This window comes from Mastacembelus armatus, chromosome 14 (assembly GCF_900324485.2).
Source record: "Mastacembelus armatus chromosome 14, fMasArm1.2, whole genome shotgun sequence".
Classification (NCBI taxonomy): domain Eukaryota; kingdom Metazoa; phylum Chordata; class Actinopteri; order Synbranchiformes; family Mastacembelidae; genus Mastacembelus; species Mastacembelus armatus.
The window spans coordinates 12,927,961-12,953,141 of record NC_046646.1 but is presented as its reverse complement, the minus strand read 5'-3'; the positions used below and the strand labels follow the sequence as shown (position 1 = coordinate 12,953,141).

The window sequence follows — 25,181 nt, the reverse complement described above, 5'->3', positions numbered from 1 at the left end:
ACTTTGAATAGGATTATATAGATACGCCGTAATAAATGACTTATGCAAGTGTTTTTACTTTCCACTCATTTTATTTCCAATCTGTGATCTAAACTTTGTGTTTGTAGTTTTTATATTTTCATTGCAATTCTGTCATAAAATCCAACACTATGAAAAAAGGAACTTAAGGCTTCAATAGTAAATCTGAAAGTAAACTGTAATACTTATAACTGTGTAATAAAAATCATAAGGGAATCTTTTTCGACCTCTTTATTTTACACTCTTGTTTAGTGCATCACTGAATACCATCATTCTTCCTGAAAGATGTTTCTTCAGATATGTTCCGCCAACATCTTGGGTGACAGGTAAGTAAATGTAACAAGTATAGCAACAAAACTACATAGAAAACTGTTTATTTTATACTCTAATATTACATAGCACAGTTCTGGAAATCAGACTGCAAATTATTAAAAAAAAAAATATCCAGGTGGTCTTTACAGTGCATCAGTCTGCTTGTACATCCTCCACTATTCCTCCTCTTGTGGTTTGTTTTTCTTCACCTTACTCCTGCTGAAAAGAAAAAGACAAATACTGAATTAATTCAAGCTATTTTTGTCCAACATCCTTAAGTTGTGCCACATCTTCCATCCTTTTATCCCAAAATGTAATCAACTCCTATTGAATGTTAATGTTCAGGGTTCTACTTCTAAAACAACACTGCCGACGTCACCCTCCACCTTTCTTACTTTTTTAACTTGGTTCTAGAAGAACTGGACCCCGACTTCTGAAATGTCTTCTTGGGTTTTTCTGCCCCCCCTTCTTTTTGCCTTTTATTTTCTTTCTTCAGTCTCTGTCCTTTGGTTTTCTTCTCTCCTTTCTGCTTCTGGGATTCCATTTGACATCCATTTTCTCCTTGATGCTCTCCACTCGCTGCCTGCTTCTGTCCTTTATTTGCTGCTGTGCCTTTTTTCTTCATTAAGAATCGAGGAGTTGTGCAAATGGTGCTCCTCTTTGGAGGCTTCTTCTCAAGTCTCCGCTTTACTTTGCTAAACACAAACAAATACAAATGGACTATAATCATCGTATTACCTAAACTTAAAACAGATTAATTCAAGAACAAATAAAAAGAAAAAAAATGCTTTTAAATGTATGTGTTGCTGTGGAATTTCTGCTTTATTGTACCTGTGGATCTTCTTGAAGCCAATCATGTACTCGGGTACAGGACAGCCAGCTTGTTTTATTACATTAGCAATGCTGTCAGGAAATGATGCACAGAGAAAAAAATATATGAAGACAGAAAGAGCTGACTGTAGAACATGACACAGCAAAAGTGATAAAAGTGATATTTCAGTCCAACATTGGAGAAACAAGGTGTATGTGCTCTATATACAAAGGAAATCTGTTTGCAGTTTTAATGTTTCATGTACCTGCGCAGCAGTGGTTTGTCATTTTCTGTGAAAAAGGTAATGGCCTTCCCCTGATGTCCAGCTCTACCGGTACGTCCTGAGCAACAGAAAAGAGAATGATATAATTTCAAACAAAACGATCTTCAGGTTTGTGAAGCTATCACCAGCAAATGTTTTTTTTTTTTTTTTTTTTTTTACTTAATAAGTGAGAACTATTGATTAATTGTCATCAAAACAGTCACTCCTTTGTGCTGCTACTCGGTTTACTCATTCAGCTCAAAGCACAACAGTCATGCTGAACTAACCAATTCGGTGGATGTACTCGACAGCGCTGGTGGGGAAGTCGTAGTTCAGTACGAGGTTAACGCCTTTGAAATCGATTCCTCTGGCGAGCAGTGCTGTGCAGATCAACACCCAAATCTTACCGGAGCGAAAACTATTCACCACGTTGTCCCTCTGGAAAAGAACAACCACAGAGGTGGCGGATAAACACCATGCCGCACTTTACTGCCAGACGGAGGTCAACGATACAGTGAAGGACATGTCTTTGTGTACCTGCTGCTGTGTGCGATCCGCGTGGATCACATCTACATTGATGCCTTCATACACCAGCTCATGGAAAAGCTCCCGAGCTCGGTCAATAGACTGAACAAACACCAGCATGGGAGGCAGGAAACCCTGAAATAGACCCAGAGGTGGTAAATGTATGTATTTGTTCACATCTTTTACACTTTCTTCTTAGATAGTAATACTATGCATTATCATGTATACATTAATGTATTAATGTATAACTCACTCATGGTTGTCATTTATGATTTCTGCTCAGCCAAAAAACGTACCCAAACTAATGAATGTGGAACCGTCTTTTTCAGGAAAGGACTAAAGGAGTTCATAAGCTAGAAAAGAAACTTCTGCACAGTGTCCTTACCTTTTTGATGATGTCCCTCATGGCCACAAGTTTCCCATTCTCTGTCCCCACAAACAGCAGCTCCTGTTCAACCGTCTCAACCGCTGTGTTCCTGAGAAGATCATAAATACATTCGAGAAATTCGTGTGCAGAAAATCAAATTTAAAATCCTTCAAAGTGAGGAGTAGAGCATTACCTGTGTCCAATGTTGACAGACACCAGGTTGTCAAGGTTCAGACGGCACCACTGCTCTACATCCAGTGTGCAAGTTGCACTGAAGAAAGCCCTGCGCACCTTTGACCCGCAGCAGGCCAGAAACACGGTGGCAAGCTGCTCCCTGAAGCCTGTCTTACCATCTTCAAACAGCTTATCAGACTCATCCACAACCAGCCATTCCACACTGAACAACAAGAAAATCCAGTCTCCTTTCTTATTTCAGCTCACTTGACCTAATTAGACGACTGACAGTGGTGTTCGAGATAAGGAAGTCGATACTGAGGTTATATTTTAACCGCTAAGAAAAAGAAATCAGAGAGGATTACAGTGTTACCTGCTGAGATCGAGGGCTGGAGGATCCTGCTTGAGAAGGAAAATGAGTCTGTTTGGAGTACTGACGAGTATATCTGCACGCAGAAACGCAGAGTGTAAACAATGAGGAAAGCCGAGCAGATTTCACACTTTATCTCTTCAGAGAACAACGTTTGCCATTTCTTACCATATTTTTTGTTTGACTGTGGTCCATATTTCTTGGCTGCCACGGAAGCTTTGTCAATGATGTGAACTCTGAACCCAACTCCCTCTGACAGGCGGAGCAGCTCCCTGTAGGTCTGAGCACAATACGACAAAACAGAATGAAGCCCTTAAAGTATGTCCATCATCATGTGACAGAACAACGTCTGAATGTTTGTGATAAAAAAAAAAAAAAAAAAAAGAGTCTGAATTAAGACACGTGGTTAAAAAACATAGTTCTCCACTGTTTTGGATATATGTATGTTGTCTACCTGACTGGCCAGTTCTCTGGTTGGGGAGATGATCAGAGCTCTAAAGCCCAGGTTGGCCGGCTGCTGCAGGTGGGCGAGCAGTGGGAGGCAAAAAGCCAAAGTCTTCCCTGATCCTGTGGGGGCACAAGCCAGGACCTCCCGACCCTGACAGTCAAACCAGACACACAGAAGTCCTCATGAAACCACTGTTCGCATACTGTTTACAAACCATTGAGTATCTGTCTGTACTCACGTGCATCATGAGAGGTATCGCCTGCATCTGTATTGGCGTCGGGGTGTTGAGCCCTGCATCTCTGAGGTTCTGCAGGACACGCGGGTTGAGGCGATACTCAGTCTGCAGCTCCTCAAATGTGCACATGGGGTCAGGAATGTCACAGCCATGCACGTTTATTCGGTGCTGAGAGCGAATACGGTTAACCTAATACCGAATATAGAGAAAACAAACGTTACAAGAGATGCCTCATTTGCTTAATCAACATTACAGAGGCAGATATCATTTTACAGTTTACTTAATTACAGAGGGTAACCACTTAGATCGTGTGTTGTGCTGCAGGTTGCATCTCTGTGAGGACCTTTTCTTGATGAAGCTGCTTAAGCCTCTTCTGTGAGTTCTTCTCCTTCCCATCACTTGGCAGATTTTGGATCTTTATGTCAGATGAGGAGATCCAGGTGATGCCTGCGTCCTGAGTACGTGGGCCGCCAACAGCTTTAGTCAGAGAAGACACAAAACAGCAGAGAGTGTCTGAAATGGACAGCTGTTTATTTATAATACAAAAGAACATCAATGGTTAACAAGGGTTAACTCCCAGTCTGATCAACAGCCTTTACCTTGCAGCTCCACCTGGCTGTTTTGTGTCTTTTTCTTCTTTGTTCTCACGGTCCTGTCTTCATCCTTTCTCTTCCTTTTACCTCCTGAATCTGAATCTCTTTCGTCATGCTCCTCTGCTCCTTCATCCTCCAGTCTTATGGTCCTGCTCTGGGCTCCACTCGCTGGTCCTGTGCCAAAGTAATCGATAGCAGCGAGAGGATCTGAGGTCGCTTCCCCCTCTTGAGATCTGGTAACCTGCAAAATAAGAGTACAGCGTATATGTCGTTTTATTTCACACTTTGTCTAAGTGATTTCGATGTGAAAGCGTCCACTCTCCGATAAATGTCACAAAATATTTAAATATACCCCCAAAAACAGACACTGCAACAGGCTGTGGCGCTAGCATAAACAAGTGTTAGCCCAAAGACATGAAACCGTGATTGGCGCTTCAACGATCAGTCTTTGTTTTCTACGTAGCAGGACACCAGCGACACAAACTCACCTTAAACCGAGCGGCGTCTTGACCAAACCTCTTCAGGTCAAATTTGGCTCCAGCTCCTAGTTTCCGAAACAGCTCGAACGCGTCCATCCTGCAGCAGCGTGGTCTGTCCGGGTCCAGGCATCACTAATCAACACCCGCATCATCCACCGCGGAACTCTGCTGCCCCCTGCTGCCCAAACTGCGACTAACAGCACAGCAGTTCACTAGTTCCACCAGAACAATAAAAGGTGCATTTTTGATGTGCTAATGTCAGATTGTGCTTATATTTATAGCAGGAAGACATTGTATGCAAGAGTGACACATAATAAACTACACATCCCATGTTCATCTTAGTGAAATGTGCAACAATGTGGTGGTTTTGATGTGTTTTTAATAGTTTTTGAACAACAAAGCTCTATGGCACATAGGGATATGCTGTTTTCTAGCTTTGACTGATACTTGTTAGTGTGATAAATGTACTCTTTGGTCTCTTTATGGGATTCACTGATAAGAAAAGCGCAAAATATGGACAATGTCATCTTTTAAAATTGTCTATATATTAACTGCATTAAATTATGCTATTACAAAGTTTTTACAGTATTTGACTGTTTAGCCAATGATATTACATTCAAAAGGCAGCAGGTCACCTGGACTATTTCTGATTGTAAAACTGAAACATGGAGCGGGGCAGTTTTGATACACAGGAACTTGTTTTTTTCCTTTTTCTGAATTAAAGTTTTTGGACTTTTTGTTTTTCCGTTAAACCAACAGTGACTAAAATCTTCACAGAAGATTTCAGATAGGAGTCGTATTTTATAGATTCTGTGTTAAAACGAGAGGAGTTTGTAATTTTACAGATTACCTAGTGAGCTGAACTGATAAAAGTTCTTACTTTCACACTTATATATACACTTTGTGAAACAGGTGCACATTACAGTTTTAAATATGTTTAAAGGATCAATGTCTGGGAAGCAAAAGACTTTTTCTTTTCACAGATACTTTTAAATATTATTGTTACATTTTCTCATATCTCAGTATTTTTCCTATATTGAGATGACAAATGACCATACAATCACAAATAAAACATGTATGCATTAAACCATGGACAACAAAAATTCTGTTCATCAACACAATATGATCGTATCAGGATCACAAAACAATCATTTATCACCCAGCCCTAATCTCGTGGATAAATATTTGTCTTTTCATTTTTTCCTAAAATATAATTTTATTATGTTTTTGAAATAGTGGATGTGCAGGTAAAGACAGTGACATAAAAAGTCACTGCCAGCTTGTCGTGAAATGAACATATGAAACTATACAACCATTTCTAGATGTTTTCAAAAACAGACTTGTGGTCGTTGTGATGTCCTAAGACCATGTTAGGACAAAGCTGATTACATACTCTTTGCCTTCAGTCATCACTTTGACAGTTTATGGCTGGATGGTTCTCCAGCTGTGAGCCTGCTCTGATCCATCCCAAACTCAGAGACTTGCTTTTGTTATCTCAGATCGCAGTTTTCTTAAATCCAGAGCTGCACCTGGGACGTTACTGCTCATGGCTCTTTACAGATCTTTAGCAAATCCTCCAGAAAACTGACTACTACCTCCTTACCTTGCTCCTCCTCCTCCCCCAGTCTTTCCCCTTCAACCTTCAACCCTTTGAGTCTGATCAGAGTCTGCTGCAGACCGCTGATTTGCTGCTGAGGGTTGAAACTGTCCCCCTCCGCCTCCTTCTCACCGTCTGCCCCCTCACCTCCTCCTCCCTCTGCTCTGAGGTATTTGATCAAATGATCTTTGATGCCCTTCCCGTCCTCGCTGGCCAGCGACACCCCGAGTGCAGGCATGTCAAGAGGCTGGCTGACGCTGAGCAGGTGTAGGAGAGCTTCCGAGAGTGTGTGTCTCAGGCTGGCGCTGTAGCGGTACTCCAAGAAGTCGTTCGTGTCTTCACTGTTCTCGAGGGCTGTGGCCAGTGAATGCCACACGCAGCTGAACCGCTTTGTGTCGCCGTAGCAGCCACGACGGGAAGGAACCGCCAGGGCAGCAGCAGATTTGATCCGCACCTTGAAGTTCTTACAGGAAGTAACAACATGGCAGAGAGCAGAGAAAGCATCACAAGACCACGGGGCTGAGTCTGACAGGAAGAAGAAAAAAAACAAACAAACTGATATTAACTTAAATTTGATATGAGAGGAACATTAAATAAAAACATAAAACTGATTCAATGGTGGGAATGATCCACAATATTGAGAACGCAGTTGTTTAAACATTTTGGAAACAACCTTATTTCCTTTCTGAGTTTATACAGCATCTTTCAGACGTTCGTGTGGTTGTTTCATTTATACTTATACATGCATCTTTTTTTGAGATTTTGGAACTGAGCACCCTGGCTTTTCTTCTCTGACCTAGTCTTAGCAGAGCTCAACTCACAGCGCCACCAAGTTCTTTTGTTTTAAACAGAGAAATCAAACATGGCAAACAATTTCTGGTTCTTTAAACACCTACCAAGTGGCAGGGCTGGGTTTCTGAAAGCATTTCCCAAGGCGTAGCAGGCGTTCCACCGGACCTTCATTGTGGCCTCTGACTGGACGGTTTTCACCAGAGCGCGAACTGCATCTTCCAGTGGGCGCTGGAATGCAGATCGACTCAGCTGACTCTGACGCAGGAAATGAAGCAGATTCCCGAGTGCTCGCACTGCGTTGCACTTCACCTGGGCGGTTGAAGAGAACTCGCAAGTTAATTTTCAGCCAATCAAAGTGGTAACAAGCAAGTTTGCAATAATTAACATTAATATAAATGTAGAGAAATACTTTTAATTCATGCTTTATACATTCTAATAGAAACGTCCAGCTGTCACAGAATAGCAAATGCTAATTTTGAAACAAAGCATAGCAGAACAAAATGTGGTGAGAGTTAAATCTGAATATGTTTGCCTTGCTCTCACCCGGTCTTTGTCGGCTGATGCTCGGGTGGCCGCCTGCAACATCTTGAGCAGCAGCATGTCTGATAACTCTTCCTGGAAATCCACTCCTACACTCTCCCTGATAATGACAAAAGATACCTGTCTTTATTAATTCAAGATCACATTATGTTAATGTTAGCATGCAGCGTGATTTCCAAAGCATGTGCACAGCATCGCGTACACTATGTTTTCTTACATGTTGACGATTAGTGTGTCTGTGAGATTGCCTAGAGACCAGGCGGCCTTGGCACGAACATTTGGAGACCGATCATCGAGGGCAGCAAGGATAGTGTTCGCTGTATCTGCCACAAACATCACATCCTAAAAAAAAATAAATCCACAACCTCAGAACAAAATTTTGTGGTTTTTATTCTCTAGCTTTTCCAGACTGACGGAATTCAGAGATTTCAGTTGCTGTTCAGTGTCTCTACCTCTCTCAGACAGGGGAATAGTATATAGATGCCCAAAGCCCTGACAGCTGCAGTCTTCACTAGGTAGTTGTCACTGTAGGTCAGCCCCAACAGCACAGTGATGCACATCAGCTGGGTCTTGTCCTTAAAAAACAAAATTACACATCACGCATGTTTCTCTATGACACTCTGCGTTAGCTGTGTGGAAACAGAAGGAGAACTCACAGGTAGCTGTGCGAAAGCCTGAGGCAGGATGGAGGAGAGCGTGTCGCAGGCACTGGTCTGCAGAGTTGGATGTTGTTCGTTCTGCAGCGCTGCATTCAGTGGACCGCTCAAGACGTCTGACCAAAACTGCACCACCTATAATACGCACACAGATATATATGAAAAAAAAACTACTGCAGCCTCTTCATATGGTAGTTGGTCATTATTATGATTTGCCTGAACCTGATACAAAACAAAGCATCTGTCTCTCCTTGCAAGTGACTTCCTTTATAGTATTTATTCTTTTGTTTGTTTTTAAAACCCTGTAAAGATTGGAATCAGCTTGGTGTTCATCACCAGTCTCCTCAACCTAGAATCTACATCCAGACACCTCAGGCCAGATCCTTTTCTCTACTGATTCATTCCCATCAAAGGTTTCTATTCCCTTCAGACACAGTCACTGCTTTTTCAAACTAGTAGCCTCATTTAGGTAAAAACATAAGACCTTGTCTGTATGGATATAGCATGAGACTTTTGGGTGTTCAGGCAAATTTAGCCTCTCCTTTAAAATAGACTCAGACCTATTTTGTAAACGATGTCTGAATTATTCATTTTGTTCAAGCTCCCTGCATTTGTAATCTAATCCCACAATCTCTTAAAAACTGTAAACAGATCTATGTTGATGAAGTAGATACACTAAAGAGGTAAGTTGTACTTACTTGGCTCATGGGGACCCTTGAGCTCTCAGGTACATTGCTCTCTGCTCTGTACTGCTGGATTATTCCCGTCCCTAATTCCTCTAGTAACTTGATTTAAAAAATTAAAAAAAAAAAACACACAGGAACACATGTCAGTATGTTCATCATTTCTAAATATCTGATATGTAAATATTAGATTTGGTACAATCACTTTTTAAGATGCATGTTAATGCATTACCTTTGCTCCATGCAGTTGTATGGAGGGGTCAGTTTCTCCAAGGCATCGAGCACTAACATGCCCAATCTCACACAGACATGCTTGAGCTAGAGAGAAGTAGCCATGCACCAGGTGGGACAGGACCTGAAACACACACACACACAGTTTGAAAAAACCTTTTCAGAGGGCTCTCTGTCATTTTCTGTCGTGTCCTTTATTTCTAACCTGTAGAGCCTCTAATCGGACAGGGGAGGGCTCCAAAGCAGCACCTCCACCTGTTCCTGTTCCCTCGCTGTCTGACTGATCTTCTCTGGGCTGAGTCACCAGCGACACACACAGCTGCAGCAGCCACACACGAGCACTCTCCTCCTCCCCCGGTGTGCGGGGCACGTGGGGGGATTGTGCGTGCAAGCTGCGCTGGGAGGGTGTGACCGGTGTACGAGCGGGCGAGGAAACTCCGTCTCTGTGTCTCCAGCTGAGCGTTGGCTCCTGCGGCGTGAACAACCCGGCGCTGCTGCTGCTGCTGCCTTCGGGCTGTCGGAGGAGGAGCTGCACCTCGGGGAGAGGAGCCTGAGTTGTCACCAGAGCCCCATAAAGTGTCAGGACAGACACACGCACATTCACGTCTAAAGAGAAGACAGAACAACCATAATAAAGGTGAATAAATTACTGGCTGGTTATTTGAGAGCACTGACAAAATACAAACCTCTGTGTCGCACATAAGGACGTATCTGTTTCCAGAGTGGACTTAGCAGGCCAGGTCTGAGACGGTGGTATGGAGCATTCGCCACCAGGTAGGCCAGACACTAAGAGAGGACAGGAGAGAAGCTGTCAGGGCAGTAAACTAACAGGCTTGAGTTGGGCACCATGTCAGCACAAACTGTAAGCTTAGGATGTTTCATTGGTTTGTTTATATTAGTCCATTACTTTAGTCCACAGTGAAATATTATACTTTACAGGACGCATCACACTAGGAAGTAAAATGTGTTTATCAGGCGAATGGCACTGTACCTTTATGACCTGTGTGAGTGTCTGCGGAGAGGTCTCAGCCAGCAGAGCCAGACTGAGAGCGCGGTGCAGCTCTCTGACAGCAGTAGCCAGCGAGAAGGAGAAAGGGGTGTAAGACGTACGAGGAGACGCTGTATCTTCAGCCACGGCCAGAAACTGACGGGAGCCATCCAGCATGGCTGACAACACCTGGAGCGCACACGCACGTACCTGAGACAAAGAGGAGACAAAGATGTTATGGTGCTATATGCCAAGGAGAATTCTATCACGAGTGAGCGTATGCTGTACCTTTGGAGAGGGGTCCTTCAGTATAATTGTGAGCAGAGTGAGAGGCGGCGGTCCTCCAGTAGGAGAATCAGGGATGAAGGATGACCAGTATCCATACAGAGCCCTCTTCTCTACGCTTTTCACCACTGCCAGCAAAGAGTGCAGCGCTCCCTGACGTACACGACCGTGGGAAAGTCTAAAAGAGAGAAGCAGTGCACAACAGACAACCAATATTATTTTTCACTCATTCAAAGAGGAAATGTTGCTAAAAGTTTTGGTAAATGGATTGAGATGCATACATCAACACAAAACAGCAGCAGTAATTGTAGTAATTCAGTGCATTCATAGGAAAAAGGTTTAAAAAATAAAATTAAAAAAAGTCACATGCATCCTTTGTGTACCTTAATTTGCTCTGTGCATTGCCTTCTGGGTCAGAAAACTCTGAGTCGGAACTGTTTTTTTTCCAAGATGGGTAGAGAGATGGAGTATAGGATTTAGACAAGGACTCTGCCTCACCTCTCCCTCCCACCCTTCCCCCTACTTTCTGCAGAACAGGCGCTGCCATTCTATCATCTTCCTCCCCATCATCCCCTCGGATTTCCTCAGTGCTCATCTTTTTCCCTTTTCCTCTGGATTTCCTCTTTTTATTCTGAGGAAAGACATAAGGAAATCACATAAAAGTTAGTGCTTCATCACAGATTTTAATTTGGTGCTTATTTGAACTGAGAACAAACCTACCCCTGAGGCTTTGCCTGGCAGTGCGGCATCCTTTGATGGTTCAGCAGCTTTTGGTGATTCAGCTGGTTTTGGTGCAGAGAGACCCTCGTACTGTGGAAGAGGTGCTGGATACAGAACAGCCGGCCACTCAATGCTCACACCTGGAGTTCCCTGGAACATCAGCCTCTGTAGAATATACAAGCATCTCCCAATTAGTACCACTACTGACTGTAGTGTTTCCTGATGAAAAACAATTTAAAATGATAAAGCAAATAAAAAAATATGCAACTGTGTCACATTTTTGCACCTTAAGCGTAGCCAGTACAGATCCAAGCTCCTCCACTCCACCAAATTTCCACTTCCCACCTGAGAGACAACACTGAAATCCCTTCAGTGCTGCCTGGATCACCTGCATAAAGGACACAATCGCAGATGTGGATCAACTACGACTAAATGTATTTTTCCCCACTGAACGTTTCAGCAGTATCCATATCCTGATGCATACCATGCAGTAAAACAGCTCGTCGGTATCGGGTGGTTTGGGTGACTGCAGTGTTTTCAGGAAGACTCCAAAGCATACACTTTTGTATTGGTCATCCAATGGCGGCTGACCAGGGATCCTGAAGAGAAACAAACAATCCAACAGACCAAAATTACAATTACAAACGAGAATTTCGAAACCAAGAAGATGGAGCAAAAAAAAAAAAAAAATATATATATATATATATATGAATATATGAACAAACAACAAAAGGTGTCAGCCAGTAATCTAGAATGTAAGTAAATATCTTTAACAAGATGCTCATGTTTTTATGTAGACTACAAAACACTCAATATGGCTAAATCGTATAAGGCCTACCTGAGACAGATGTTGGCCATACAGGTAAGAGCAATACGGCGTAACTCTATATTTGGTTGAGATGGAGAACTATACAACAGGAGCGCTCCATCTTCACCCAGTAAGTCATTGAGATGCTATAAATGGGAAGAATCTCAATGTGAATGTTGCGTAGTTATCTTCAATTACAACACACTTTCACAAAGCTTAAAGAAATACCTACCTGGTGGCACTGATGTCCATTCCCATACACTATTGTGGAGAGTGCCAGGAGGACATCTGAATGTGTCCACGTACTGCACATTTTCAAGGCACTCATGGTGTAGGTCACCAATACATCCAGTGTCAGCTCATCCATTATCACCTTAAGTCAAATCATTGGGAACAAACAGTAAGAATAAATAAATAAGAAATAATAAGAAAAGATTTTTTTAGTCTCTATATGGGTACATGCACAACCCAACAAATAAATCGTCATGCTGATATAATCAATTTCATGACATTATGCCATGATGTCTTGGTGAGGACTAGAGAAAAAACTACCCAAAACAAACTTCAGGAGAAATCTTTGTTTATTCTATGTGTTTAGCTGTGGAAATATCAGCATGACTGATTTTAAAATCGTTAAATATCAGCACCAGTCTTAAAAGTCCTATATGGGTCAGCCTCTACTTTCAGGTCTACTGTCACTATCTGCCTGGTGTTACCTTCAGCTGATTGAGCAGATGATGCATCAGCTGGCAGAGTTTGATGACTAAATGCTCATGGCTCAGCGGCACCAGAGAGCGGGCATGTTTCAGCAAAGCACACACATCCTGAAAAGGACATGAGGAGACTCAGACCACAGCATCAAACAGGACAAAGACCAAATGTAAAACATATTATTAATGTGAATATTATTTTAATGCTGTAAGGAAATGAGGATTCATTCACTGCATTACCAACTCACCAGTCATTCACTTTGAAACAAACATCAGGTTTATGTGGGTGAGACTTGATGTGACGTTTAGTTACCATGGGAGAAAGTAAACATTAACGCTTCTTTGCAATTTCGGTTGTTTTTCAACCTCACCAACATGAGCGTGTTACCTCTGGACTGATGTGGATGTCAGGAGCAAAGTTTTTGTTGTAGTTTTCCGACAGGAGCTGGTCGAACAGCAGGTTGAGCTCCTCCCGGAGCTGGACCGAGTCTGCCCGCAGGGCTCTGAGCTTTGCGGCGCAGCGAGAAAACTGTTCCTCGGTGTCCGACAGCGAGTCCAGCTGCCACCCGCCGGGCCTCGTCGGAGTGAAAGGGGCGGCCTCCGCGGACAGAGCCACCTGGGGGAAAGCAGAGACTCCAGTTCGGCCAAGAACCGGTGCCGACAACCCGGTTTGAGCCGCCATGTTTTTCTTCTTCTTCTGTGGATTTTGCTGGCACTTGGCAACCAGTTAAAAGGCGCATTCGCGCCGCCTCCTGGACGGTAGAAATGCAGCTTAAAAACAATTAAATTGCATTTTCTTTCCTGTCGTAGTGCGCTTTAAATATTTCAACAAAGCGTTTAAGACATTGCTGCCATGTTTATGACATCGGAACTAATTTAATCACCAACACACAAATGTCAGGTTCATTACGGTGAAAACCTGTAACAGAAACACGGAGCTCCCTATTACCAGCCCCATGGTGCCCCTCAGATACACATGAAAAAATATGGACAAAAATCGTTTCTGAAGAAGTGTCACTGTTACATGTCCAGCATTCAAACTAAATATATTGTCATCACTGCCCATGTTATACATTTTCTTTGTATATATTTTACTGAGATGTGTAGTTGTATAAAGAACACTAGCCATGGTATTGGACTGTACTGTAATTCTACACCCACACAAATTAAGCGTTTTATGCTTTAATGTATATATAGCATTCTAAATTTGCAGATTGAGGTGGAACTAGTTCATTTGTATATTGTTAACCAACAAAAGATCATCTAACATTCAATTTTATGATCTAATTTGGATAAATTAGTCAAGTTTCTGACTGTGGCTGGGTAAAAAGTACAGTGCTTCCTTTAAAATATAGGCAATTACAAAGTAGTTTGAAAATACAAAGTACTTTCATATCACAGTTCAATATTATTTTACTTCCAGCTTCTGGATCAAAACACACAGGAAGAGTAAATATGGCCCAATCCTGTCATGTCAAGCAATCTGATTTTAATACAAAGTAAAGAAAGTTCAGAGCAAGCATACAAACAGGTTGAACAAACGTACTATCCTAAAGTTGTGTTGTATATATTACTTCTGGAATTCCTATTTTGTCTTTTTTTTAAATTGGCATTTGTCCATCATGCCAAACCTTGTGTGCTGCTAAAGTCGTTTGTTCAAAACAAAGACAAATCTATTTTATTGTGCCATGCTAAATATGTTGAAAATGTCAATACCAAAGTTACCTTACAGAGATTTGCATTCATAACCGAGTTGAGAACAGGAACATTCAAGCATGTACAAAACTGATCTCCTGGCATGTTTTTTTGTTTTGTTTTTTTTTTTTTTTATTGAGGGTGAGCAACAAACTGCCATTTTTAATTCAATCTCAGTCAACATATGAAAATTAAAAGGCATTCCAACAAAAACTCTGTTGCTCATTTTAATTCAATGAAAAATAAGTTATTATACAACATATCCATACGAAATAATGTACAAGATCCATGCATCAATGCACAGACAAAAACATCCAGAAATTATTCATGATTAACCTGTAAAATGTGCAATTGCGGACAGTGCTGGCATAAGTAGTGTTTAGATTGGCCTTTTTTTTTTTTTTTTTTATAAATGTACACCAGTAAACCAGGAGGTAGACATGTCCACAGAAGGGTGGTAGCAGATGTACAACATGACAAGGAAGCATTAAGGGCCGAATTAAAAGTACTTTTAGGAGGACATGATTGGATCTCAGCCTGACTTGAACAGCAGAATGGCTACTTGGCCCAGGTAGAAATAGATGAAATGCTTCGTCTCATGTGTCACATAACTGCCAAAGTTCCTCCCAACAATGCAATGCCATGTGGGGTTGTACTTCTTGTCAAACTCCTGCAGGGGAGAAAAAAAAAAAAAATGAGTATATCACAGATAACAGACCACTTAAAACAAAAAAAAAAAACAAAAAAAAACAGGCATCATGAAATACTGAGCTGCTACCTTTTTGACATACGCAGCGATGTCTTTCTCAATGTTGTATTTTTCCATTGCCTGCATAGCAGAGTCCACTGCATCCTGCTGCATTTCATCAGACATGTCTGCGTTCTTTATCACTGCCTTCTTGTCAGACATGTTGGCCTTTTTTCTGCACAGGAGAAAAGTAACAATGAGTTTCCATACATTTGCTAGTTCCAATGCATAAAATTCTACTCATTTCCATCCTTATAACATGAGCTGTAATTATGAGTTTAGTTTGCATGATCTATGACAGAACTAAATGAGGGTGGCAGCTCATCTAATCTGGCTGGACAGGCCTCATTAAGCAGGTGAACCAAGTCTTCTGGGGAAAATGAAGATGAGCTGCTCCAGGACTGCACTTGGTGCAGCTCGGTAATAAAGTAGAAAGCAACTAGACAAAAGCTCTGACAGGCCAAGTAGATGCACCGCGCTGCTAACACCATCACCACTTAGCTTTAGTTTAGCCTAACCTGTGAATCAACACTTCACTATTTCTGCACACATTCAACAAGTCTGGCCGATAATTTAACAGCGACTTAAATTACAGGCGTCAACTCAGAGTATGAAATGCAAAAACAATGTGAAGAAAGTAGAAGACGCGTTCAGGAGGCTTCTCAGGACAAACAGGACATGTTTTAGCTCAATGTTCCCTTCGCAGTGCTGACAGCAGACACGTTGTATTAGCAATGACCACACATGCAACAAACCCTTACCGTCTCTCACACACCTTTCACCGTTTGGACGCGTGCGTTACGTGAACGGCGGAGGTTTCGCGTTTATTTATGCGAGAAAACGTGCGTCGCTGTCCCGCCCCCCGCCTCACATCCGCCGCCTGATTGGCTGGCGTGAAGCCTCGACCATGCAGGCGGCGTTTTTTTACTTGCGCGAAGTGACTGCATTTTATTTCCACCCAGAATGCACCGTTTCCTCCCTCCTCCCTCTCCATTGATCCAGGTGATCCGATTGATCGACAGCATTGAACTGAATAATTTAGAAATCTTGCAAGATTGGATCCAAACAGAGGAGATGAGATTGGAGATGCAGTGTTATAATCAGAGACCCTCATGGCAACTGTAATAAACACTAAAACATCTAAAATTGTTGTTTGACTGTACTAAATATTCTTCTGCTTAATACATTTTCAGAAACCTCAACCACTGCTAATCCGGATAAAAAATGCTGTCTAGTGCGTTATAAAAAGTGGTTTATAAAACTGGTTTTACGGTTTCCAATATCATTCAAAACTGATCGATCACTTTAAAGAAAAGCAATACATCTACAAAATCAATAAAAGAATTTTACATTTCAGTTACTCTAAAAGCCGTTTTAAAGGTTTTCAATGCATCCAAACTACATTTCAACAGTCAGATTTACCTTCCACTGCTCTTACACACCTGAGAAGACAATTCTCTCTTTACTGTACTGGACCAGTTTTAGTCTGCAAATTAACATAGTGTAAATTTAATGAAAACTCTTTTTACTTCTGAAAACATCCAAGTAAACTCCAATCCAGAATAATACAGGAGACCAACTTGGGCTGTTTGCTGTGCAGAATGATTTATGTGCAGTATGACACTAGACGGTTGTTTCTACACTCGCTGAAGGGAAGTTTCTCTGTGCTCATTTCAGTTTAGACAAGTACATACAAGATGTGTTTGTGTGGTGTTAAACAAGAGACAACCTGCGTTTAGCACATAAACCTCTGCAACACAAAAATGTTTGCATATTCATAGATTCTGGAGTTTGTGTTTGCAGGTACGTAAACAAGAGACAGAAATATAAAGTAGAAATCAAACTTTTATTGAAGAGAACAAAGCTGCGAAATGTTGGAGAAAATACTTAGCAAAACCAAAACTCATCTTCTGCAGCAAAAGACTGACCTACGAAAAAAACAAATACTAAACAAACAAAAAAAAAAAATGTCGCATTTGTCACCTCCCAGTCCTCCCTTTGCCTCAACCCCACCTGTTAACGTTTGCCCACTATTTACCACTCTCCTTACGTGCGTGGATCCATCCTGCACCTCCCATCCCTCCTCTGGTTTTGCTCCAAGCTTTGCTCCTCTTAATAAAAAAATATATATATATATATCTGAAAAACAATCACTCATCAGGATGCCATCAATGATTTTGTCTCTGAGTTCCCACACAAAAAGAAGCGTTTTTCTTATGTCTGTTTGACAGCCAATTTAGTTTGAATATTTTACTACAATGTTTCCAGTTTGATGGGGTTATGTGGACAGGGCCAGGGGTCGGGATCCTCTCCCGGTAAAATGCTCCCATGCTCCTGCTCCATGTATCCATCCTGAAGCCTAATCCTAATCTGATCCTGAATCCTGATCCGGCTCCGGAATGGGGAGACAATGAGCCCAGTCCAAACCTTCAGAATACCAGCAGAACCAAAGAGAAGGAGGCAAGTTAGAATCACACCTTCACAAATGTTTTAAAAATGTCAATAAATGCATCTATGAGGGAGTTTACTCTGAATAAAACAAGCGACACTGTCTATGGTCAATCCCAAAGAAAAAATAGCAATTACTTTGGATACTAGGACATGAACAAAGGCAGATACACCACTGACCAATAGTTTTCCAAACAGAAGGTTGTCTACAGTATGTGTACTACATACACAAGTAACGGATGCAATCCTAACTCAACAGAAGATGATGTTAGGTTTTAGAAAAAAAACAAAAGAAAAAAAAACTGCAGGACCAGTGTAAAGAAGCACTGGACTTTAAGGGCTGCTACCAAAACGCAAGTAATTTTGCTGGTACCTATAATATAATGGACACATGCACAGGTACAGCTGCTATAGCATAGCCAAAGAGAAAATTTGTAATACAACCCGAAACTTCGATAACAGTAATCAGCTATTTTCAAACATACATTCAGAGTAAAAAAATGACTTAAAGCCTTGTTTTATGCAGATTTCAGAGTTGTGAGAGGCCACAGCCATCATACCATTGGTGCCATATATGACTCCTCCTCCTCCTGTTAATCCTAATATGAACTGTGTTTCCTTTTCCTCTGTTCCCATCCTATCCTGCTCCTCTGAACTCTACAGAGAGACACACGACAGGGTCAAAGTACAATAGTAAATGCAAGACTGAGAAAAAATATAGAACCATACCACCCGCAAAATAAAACATACAATGATGAATTCCTCCAAAAATATACCATTCACTTCAAAGCTCCCTGGAATTAGAGCAGTAAAAAAAAAAAAAAAAAAATGCAAAAACGGGGAGACAAGGTTAGCAGAAAAGGGATGGTGGTCATTTTAGGATTTAAGGGAAATACTGGGAAAGAGAAAAGCGAGAATATAAATACGGAGTGGGCAACATACACATACCAAAGTAGTTTAGCTAATCTTATATGGGCAAACTAGACTTTGCCGAAATGCAAAACAAAGTTTAAAAAAAAAAAAAAAAAAAAAATCACAAAAGAAACCTGGGGAAACAGGAACACACAACAAGAGAAAAAGCAGACAACTAACAAATCAGATGGTCCATGGAGAATATACAGGATTTGTTTCCATGATGTTTGTCTTCGCTGCTCTGGGATGCATCGCTGGGTCGAGCTGGTTGGTGGTTTAATTAAGGTCGAGTGTGCCTTAAGTGCGAGAACGGGATCGACGGGGAGAGTAACGAGGAGATCCTCTGCTGCGACGAGGGGAGTAGCTGCGAGATCCGCTGTTGCTCCGGCTTCGACTGTGGCTACGAGAGCGAGAACGGCCGTAGCTGGGGCTCCTAGGACCATCCATCTTCACACGAATGTAGGCTGTCTCCCCCTAAACACAGGAGGAAATAAGCAGGAATGGGAAAACATCTGCTTGTCCACAGTTATTATGGTTAAAAAACATGTAAAAAATGATTCTATCCTAACAAAGTAGTTCCACAGGAAAATAATCCATAACCAGCAAAGTGAGCTCTCATCAGTGTGACACACCATCACACAAACTTCAATCAATCCTGATGGAAGATTTGTATCAGGCACACAGAACCTGACCTTTACCTACTGTCCAGTTGGTTTCATCCTTTCATCCATTTTCTCCATCTGACCTGCTCCACATTTCACTTCAGGACTTACCTTAAACAAACAGTTTCAATGCCAAAACCTAGTCCCAGAGCTATGCCTGTGCTACGCTGTCACCCTAACCTACCTCATGAGAGCGAAACTTGGTGTTATCCAATTTACGGACAGCGTAGGTCATGTCTTCCTTGCGTACAAACTCCACCACTCCGGTGCCATCACGGTACACATCAGCATAACATACATCACCTGCCTCTCGCATGTGATCCTTCAGGTCCTGCCAGCTTCCACTGGGAGGAAGACCTGACGGGAAGAAATGAAGGTGAAAAGAAGCTCAGTGGTTACTACGTTCAGCCTAACAAGTTAATCCCTTAGAGGTACACATCACCTACCTGAGACAACAACCCTGTACTCGGAGCGTCGTGAAGGGGGACCATACCTTCCCCTTGGGGTTCCCAAAGCTCCACCACCACCTCCTCTACCGCCTCCACGTCCGCTGCGAGGGAACTCAACACGTAGACGGTAGCCATCGTAGTCGTAACCATCGCGTCCATACACAGCATCTTCTGCATCCCTGCATGGTGACAATGACACTCACTCACCTTTTCCTACATGATAAAGTATAGTGAGTATTATATGAATTATGTATCATATACTACAAATTACAGTGTGGTACCTGGCCCAGGTGGGCCCCACCTGTCACTTGATGTCAGCTGGAAGACGCTGTTTCGAAGAGTATTTGTTTAATTTGCAAGGGAAAATAGTTTGGATTGTATTTTGTCTCCATACAAGAGCAGAAGAAAGCTATTAAAGCAGCCAGTTCACCCATTAAAAGGAAAATACAGAATATCAGACTGCACCTGAAACTGCATGTTCCAGCATATTACAGAACTACAAGGAAACTTCAAGTTTAACCTTTAACTCCTAAATAATCAATTATAATAAATTGGGTTTACATATTTAGGTTAAATTTAACGATTATAAGTTTGTAAAAACTGCTTCAAAACGAATAATTCATGTATGGTTAGGTTTAGGTTTGCTATCCAGAGTTCAATTAAAATGTGCCGTATTCCACATATTGTTAACGGAAAGGTTCGCAGTTTTCTTGGGTTAGGTTACCTGACACCTGTTTAAAATGTAATTTTCCGGGCGACAATAGCGACATTTGAGTGTCTGCGGTTTAATCTGCTGGGAACAGGTCTGGGTTCACCTGCCAAATGAGGGAGATACGGTTCAGATGTGACGCCGCAGCTCACCTCGGGTCCTCGAATTCAACGAAAGCAAAGGGCGGCCCTCCTCTTCGGTTTTTCAGATCAATATCTCGGATGATCCCGTATTTGTAGAAGACGTCCTCAACATCTTTAGTGCGGATGTCAGGAGGAAGGTTTCCCACGTATATCCGACAGTCGTTGCTTCCTGCGGGTCCACGGATGACACCTCCGCCGGACATGTTGACGTTAGCACAACACAAAGGCAGCGGCTGGCTAAAGGTAACGGACGACGCAGACAGACGAAACACACAAACAATTGTTTTAGTTAACCCTCAGCAACAACATGTACAATGCTATTTAGGTTCTGGTTATTCTATTTTAACAAACTAACGTCACAGATTATCTTTTAATTACGGAAACACGGATGAGGACCTTTAATTACATTCAAGCCCACAGATATTTTAAGGAGCGTTAGTCCCATAGTTTGACAGTCTTGACCAATAGCAGATAACCTAGCATGTGACGTCATCGCGTCGTATAAAACGTACCGTTGCAGTTACGTAAATTTATGCGCCCAAATAGTGGAAAATACTTTAGTATGAAATATAAGGATTTATATTAATCAAAAATCTCTCCGGTTGTAGACAAAAACATCAAAATAGCTATAAACGCTATTCTTGGTAGAACTTTGCAGTTAATCAAATACAAGCAATACCTGTTTTCTGTAAAATCTAATTAACATTTATTACACTTAAAGTTATGATGGTTATTGTTATTCATAATACAAAGCCAAATGTTTGCATGTTTGATATCAAAAAACAATTTTTGAGAAGTAAAACATTTTTTTGGTGGTTTATGGTTTTACCCAACCATAGTAATATTCCAGAGAAATATTTGGTCAACCTTTAACAAATTTTACAAGCCAAATATCTAATGTGATCATCCTGAGTCCACACACTTTCCTTTTCAGAAATGTAGTAATTTTATTGTCATTATGTCTTTTCTTTTTCACTCCCTCACACTTTACATTTGCTAACAAGTTACAAATCAATTTCTACATTAAACTACACATCAACATATAGTCATTACAGCTAGCTGTACAGGTAGTAACTTTCTGGACCACTAGCAAAAACTACTGTTTTTGCCGATAAACAGGCTGTCTACAGGCTACATATCTAAATATAAAGTATATACAGGCGTTGCACATTTTTGGGTACAACCATTTTGGTAATGAAAATCAAGAACAAACATTTACCATTATTGAAAATTTTATTAAAAGAGAATAAAGCTTTTAGATATAATCCTCCTGTGGAAAAGACTAACCTAAGAAAAAGATACAAATCACATTAAGGTCACATTCCCTTCTCACCTCCCAGTCTTCCCTCTGCCCCTTCCCCTCCAAACTCTGTTAGTGTTTGCCCACACTTTACCACTCTCCTTACGTGTGTGGATCCATCCTGCACCTCCCAGCCCTCCTCCTGGTTCTGATCCATGTTTTGCTCTTCTCAGTTATAATTTAAAAAAAAAAAAAAAATCTTTAAAAGAAATGCTCATCACGGTTCCATCAGTAACTGTGTCTCTGAGGTGCCGCAGGTTGTAACACTTTCTAAACCAATGGAAAAAATTGGAAAAACTGGATGATTTGGAAGCCAATTTAATTTGAAAATTTTACTACAGTGTTTCCAGTTTGATGGGGTTATGTAGACAGGGCCAGGGGTTGGGATCCTCTCCCAGTAAAATGCTCCCATGCTCCTGCTCCATGCATCCATCCTGAAGCCTAATCCTAATCTGATCCTGAATCCTGATCTGGCTCTGGAATGGGGAGACAAACCTTCAGATTATCAGCAGAACCAAAGAGGAGGCAAGTTTAAAAAAAAAAAAAAAAAAAAAAAAAAAATCACACCTTCACAAATGTCAATAAATCAATCTACAAGGCTTTACTCTATCCCCTTCAAAAAAAAAGAAAAAAAAGAAACACTATTTAAAATAACTTTTTATACTAACTGAGGAAAAAGTATAAAAACACAAGCTTTGGTTCTCCAAACAGAAAGGCACCAGAGCTTGTTACTACTAAAAACATTCAACAACTACACTCTATAGCCAAGTGTATTTCAAAAAAGCTGAACAGCCTTTTGATGCAGATTTCACATTCGACAAGGCACAGCTGTCATACCATTGGTGCCATATTTGATTCCGCCTCCTCCTGTTAATCCTAATACGAACTGTTTCCTCTGTTCCCAGCCTATCCTGCTCCTCTGAACTCTACAGAGAGACACACAAGAAGGTCATAGGACAGGAGTATATGCTGAGAAGAAGTAAAAGCTTTACAAATGAAACAAAGCATGAAGCATTCCACGAGGACAAACAGTGGAAGAAATGTATGGAGAAGCAGGAAGGGTGGTTAGCAGAAACATACAGTGTTGACGTGAAGGGTTAAAAAAGAAGGATAACAGATTAATAGCTCACGTACACAGACCAGACTAGTTATTTTGTCTAAAAAACTAAAAAAGCACCAAAAAAATTAAAATAATAAAAGGAGGCAGAGGGGGAACACACAATATGATAGTGTAAACAGGGAGCAGGTGAGGTGGTTTGTGGTGAGTATACAGGATTTGCTAAGCGATGTGAAGATTTCCTCTCCGGCTCTGAGGTACACCATTGGTTTAGTTGAGATCAGTTGAATCTAGGTGCGAGAGCGAGATCGGGAGCGCCGGGGAGAATATTGTGGAGATCCTCTGCTGCGACGAGGGGAGTAGCTGCGAGATCCGCTCTTGCTTCGGCTTCGGCTTCGACTGCGGCTACGAGAGCGAGAACGGCCGTAGCTGGGGCTCCTAGGACCATCCATCTTCACACGAATGTAGGCTGTCTCCCCCTAAACACAGACATTCGTGCCTAAGCATTCATTCCCATATTTAAGTTGCTACATGTGACTCAGGTAGACTAGCCAGAAGGAGAAAATACCTGTAGTCATAACACATCACTTCCTCACCTAATGACACAACCAGTTATTAGGTTTAGGGGACAAACATTTTTTCACACAGCGCCATGTAGTTTTGGATTTTGTTTTCCCTAAATAATAAAAACCTTCATTTTAAACTGCATGATGTGTTTACTTGTTATCTTTGACTAATATTTAAATTTGTTTGATGATCTGAAACAAAGTGTGACAAACATTAAAAAAAAAAAAAAGAAATCAGGAAGGGGGCCAACACTTTTTTCACACCACTGTATGTGTTTTCTGGTGCTTGCATACAAAAAAAACAAGAACATTGTTATACTCCAAGGGCCATTCCTTATGAAGTTAACCTTGACCTACCTCATGAGAGCGAAACTTGGTGTTATCCAATTTACGGACAGCGTAGGTCATGTCTTCCTTGCGTACAAACTCCACCACTCCAGTGCCATCACGGTACACATCAGCATAACATACATCCCCTGCCTCTCGCATGTGATCCTTCAGGTCCTGCCAGCTTCCACTGGGAGGAAGACCTGACAGAAAAAGGTGGTGTAAGTGTCATACATATCTCTACACTTAATATAAACACACCCTCAAAGAGAAGGACACATCACCCACCTGACACAACAACCCTGTTCTCTGAGCGTCGGGACGGGGGACCGTACCTTCCCCTTGGGGGTCCCGCGGCCCCACCACCTCCCCTTCCACTTCTAGGAAACTCAACACGCAGACGATAACCATCGTAGTCATAACCATCACGGCCATAAACAGCATCCTCAGCATCCCTGCAAAATTCAACATTTCCCATCAGCTAAATAAAAGCACACAGCTATAGTAGTAAAAAAAACCCAAACATTACAGTCTGAAATATGTTTATAATGTAAAAGGTTTGTTTATTTTTAATAAGGCTGCATTACCATTCAATCTGATTAATCACACAGCCTATAAAACATGAGATAATTGTGAAAAATGCCCATCACAATTTCTTAAAGCCTAAGGTAATGAGCAGCCTAAAATAACTGACTATAATGTAAGGTTAAAAAATGCAGCAATTTTTATATATGATTAGCAAGAATCAGAGAAGGTTTTGGCATTTCTGTTCTCAAGTGTACCTAACAATGGATCCTGCAAGTTGCAAACCAGACCATTTTATATGCAAATGCTAGTTTACGGGGTAAACCACAGTCTGCAGCACAGATAGATTCAAATTTGGTAGATAAAAAATGCAGTATAATGCAATAGAAATAAACAGAGCGGCAAACTACAGCCTCCAAACTGGCCATCTGAGTGAAGCAGCACTTCCATGAACATAGGATAACGAGTTACTGTCTGTATGTTTATTTAAGTGTGTGCTGCGTGTAAAAACAGGTTTGGGTGTAATATAACGTAGCTAACTAGCTCTGGGTCCCTCAGAAACGTGGCGCAGCGCCGCAACTCACCTCGGGTCCTCGAATTCAACAAAGGCAAAGGGTGGTCCTCCTCTCCGGTTTTTCAGGTCAATATCACGAATGGAGCCATACTTGTAAAACAAGTCTTCAACATCTTTTGAGCGGATATCAGGAGGGAGATTCCCCACATATATCCGACAGTCGTTGCTCCCCGCGGGTCCACGGACGATACCTCCACCGGACATATCACCAAACTAATTCAGCTAGCTAAGAAGTTAGCAAGCCGGCTAACAGGTCTCCTTCCGGCGAACAAACCGCGAATAGATAATAAAGTGAATACACAGAATACACGTTAAATATTTAGCTACGCTCACGCCTTGAGAGAAGCTACAAATCTTTAAGGTTAATGTGAAAACAAAAAGATTAACAACTACGGTCGAAAGTTGCAAGCGGCTGCAGGAAAGCTTTCTACCAGTACCAACAAAACATTCTTCTTCTGTGGT

At 41.5% G+C, this 25,181-nt stretch overlaps 5 protein-coding genes across 9 annotated transcripts; all 5 read right to left on the bottom strand.

Moving 5' to 3' along the window:
* Positions 1-194: 194 nt before the first annotated feature.
* ddx52 (DEAD (Asp-Glu-Ala-Asp) box polypeptide 52) lies at positions 195-4,752 on the bottom strand. Its single transcript, XM_026328353.1, has 15 exons — positions 4,604-4,752; positions 4,122-4,356; positions 3,866-3,999; positions 3,526-3,711; positions 3,294-3,437; positions 3,008-3,119; positions 2,843-2,915; positions 2,489-2,692; positions 2,314-2,404; positions 1,941-2,063; positions 1,691-1,841; positions 1,407-1,482; positions 1,162-1,233; positions 726-1,025; positions 195-549 (listed from the first exon to the last, which is right to left on the bottom strand). The coding sequence occupies exons 1-15, from the start codon at positions 4,688-4,690 to the stop codon at positions 507-509; spliced, it is 2,031 nt and encodes a 676-aa protein (XP_026184138.1). The 5' UTR covers positions 4,691-4,752; the 3' UTR covers positions 195-506.
* Positions 4,753-5,120: 368 nt separating this feature from the next.
* On the bottom strand, positions 5,121-13,296 carry heatr6 (HEAT repeat containing 6). Of its 2 annotated transcripts, XM_026327752.1 has the most exons (20): positions 12,993-13,296; positions 12,611-12,718; positions 12,127-12,267; positions 11,925-12,040; positions 11,571-11,685; positions 11,373-11,474; positions 11,087-11,251; positions 10,750-10,997; positions 10,370-10,544; positions 10,085-10,291; positions 9,780-9,879; positions 9,299-9,699; positions 9,095-9,217; positions 8,878-8,964; positions 8,180-8,314; positions 7,976-8,098; positions 7,741-7,865; positions 7,527-7,623; positions 7,088-7,292; positions 5,121-6,716 (listed from the first exon to the last, which is right to left on the bottom strand). In XM_026327752.1, the coding sequence occupies exons 1-20, from the start codon at positions 13,284-13,286 to the stop codon at positions 6,139-6,141; spliced, it is 3,645 nt and encodes a 1,214-aa protein (XP_026183537.1). In that variant the 5' UTR covers positions 13,287-13,296; the 3' UTR covers positions 5,121-6,138. The 2 variants fall into 2 exon arrangements, with proteins under 2 accessions (XP_026183537.1, XP_026183538.1); XM_026327753.1 differs by lacking the exon at positions 12,993-13,296 and having other exon boundaries at positions 12,601-12,717.
* A 782-nt stretch (positions 13,297-14,078) lies between these two features.
* On the bottom strand, positions 14,079-15,914 carry dynll2b (dynein, light chain, LC8-type 2b). Its single transcript, XM_026327759.1, has 3 exons — positions 15,809-15,914; positions 15,078-15,222; positions 14,079-14,969 (listed from the first exon to the last, which is right to left on the bottom strand). The coding sequence occupies exons 2-3, from the start codon at positions 15,207-15,209 to the stop codon at positions 14,832-14,834; spliced, it is 270 nt and encodes an 89-aa protein (XP_026183544.1). The 5' UTR covers positions 15,210-15,222; positions 15,809-15,914; the 3' UTR covers positions 14,079-14,831.
* A 960-nt stretch (positions 15,915-16,874) lies between these two features.
* On the bottom strand, positions 16,875-20,841 carry LOC113142655 (serine/arginine-rich splicing factor 1B). Of its 3 annotated transcripts, none has more exons than XM_026327756.2 (7): positions 20,767-20,841; positions 20,380-20,607; positions 19,516-19,697; positions 19,254-19,426; positions 18,588-18,881; positions 18,056-18,152; positions 16,875-17,474 (listed from the first exon to the last, which is right to left on the bottom strand). In XM_026327756.2, the coding sequence occupies exons 2-5, from the start codon at positions 20,571-20,573 to the stop codon at positions 18,705-18,707; spliced, it is 726 nt and encodes a 241-aa protein (XP_026183541.1). In that variant the 5' UTR covers positions 20,574-20,607; positions 20,767-20,841; the 3' UTR covers positions 16,875-17,474; positions 18,056-18,152; positions 18,588-18,704. The 3 variants fall into 3 exon arrangements, with proteins under 3 accessions (XP_026183541.1, XP_026183542.1, XP_026183539.1); XM_026327757.2 differs by having other exon boundaries at positions 20,777-20,833; XM_026327754.2 differs by having other exon boundaries at positions 20,380-20,837.
* Positions 20,842-21,303: 462 nt separating this feature from the next.
* On the bottom strand, positions 21,304-25,167 carry LOC113142657 (serine/arginine-rich splicing factor 1). Of its 2 annotated transcripts, XR_003296972.1 has the most exons (5): positions 24,730-25,167; positions 23,909-24,075; positions 23,651-23,823; positions 22,508-23,206; positions 21,304-22,146 (listed from the first exon to the last, which is right to left on the bottom strand). XR_003296972.1 is itself a non-coding variant. In XM_026327758.1 (4 exons), the coding sequence occupies exons 1-4, from the start codon at positions 24,921-24,923 to the stop codon at positions 23,018-23,020; spliced, it is 723 nt and encodes a 240-aa protein (XP_026183543.1). In that variant the 5' UTR covers positions 24,924-25,167; the 3' UTR covers positions 21,304-23,017. The 2 variants fall into 2 exon arrangements, 1 of the variants encoding a protein (XP_026183543.1); XM_026327758.1 differs by having other exon boundaries at positions 21,304-23,206.
* Between the last annotated feature and the right edge of the window lie 14 nt (positions 25,168-25,181).

Excerpts from the sequence above, each read along its gene's own strand:
- ddx52 (XM_026328353.1), bottom strand. The coding sequence starts at position 4,690 with ATGGACGCGTTCGAGCTGTTTCGGAAACTAGGAGCTGGAGCCAAATTT. Across the intron at positions 4,357-4,603 it reads AAGACGCCGCTCGGTTTAAG|GTTACCAGATCTCAAGAGGG; the intron begins GTGAGTTTGTGT and ends CTTATTTTGCAG. Across the intron at positions 1,842-1,940 it reads CGGATCGCACACAGCAGCAG|AGGGACAACGTGGTGAATAG; the intron begins GTACACAAAGAC and ends GTTCTTTTCCAG.
- heatr6 (XM_026327752.1), bottom strand. The coding sequence starts at position 13,286 with ATGGCGGCTCAAACCGGGTTGTCGGCACCGGTTCTTGGCCGAACTGGA. Across the intron at positions 9,880-10,084 it reads CACTCACACAGGTCATAAAG|TGTCTGGCCTACCTGGTGGC; the intron begins GTACAGTGCCAT and ends GTCCTCTCTTAG. Across the intron at positions 7,866-7,975 it reads TATTCCCCTGTCTGAGAGAG|GATGTGATGTTTGTGGCAGA; the intron begins GTAGAGACACTG and ends ATTTTTTTTTAG.
- dynll2b (XM_026327759.1), bottom strand. The coding sequence starts at position 15,209 with ATGTCTGACAAGAAGGCAGTGATAAAGAACGCAGACATGTCTGATGAA. Across the intron at positions 14,970-15,077 it reads TCGCTGCGTATGTCAAAAAG|GAGTTTGACAAGAAGTACAA; the intron begins GTAGCAGCTCAG and ends TCTCCCCTGCAG.
- LOC113142655 (XM_026327756.2), bottom strand. The coding sequence starts at position 20,573 with ATGTCCGGCGGAGGTGTCATCCGTGGACCCGCAGGAAGCAACGACTGT. Across the intron at positions 19,698-20,379 it reads GTTGAATTCGAGGACCCGAG|GGATGCAGAAGATGCTGTGT; the intron begins GTGAGCTGCGGC and ends GTCACCATGCAG. Across the intron at positions 18,882-19,253 it reads CCAAGTTTCGCTCTCATGAG|GGGGAGACAGCCTACATTCG; the intron begins GTAGGTTAGGGT and ends TCCTGTGTTTAG.
- LOC113142657 (XM_026327758.1), bottom strand. The coding sequence starts at position 24,923 with ATGTCCGGTGGAGGTATCGTCCGTGGACCCGCGGGGAGCAACGACTGT. Across the intron at positions 23,824-23,908 it reads GAACAGGGTTGTTGTGTCAG|GTCTTCCTCCCAGTGGAAGC; the intron begins GTGGGTGATGTG and ends TTTTTCTGTCAG. Across the intron at positions 23,207-23,650 it reads CCAAGTTTCGCTCTCATGAG|GGGGAGACAGCCTACATTCG; the intron begins GTAGGTCAAGGT and ends GTCTGTGTTTAG.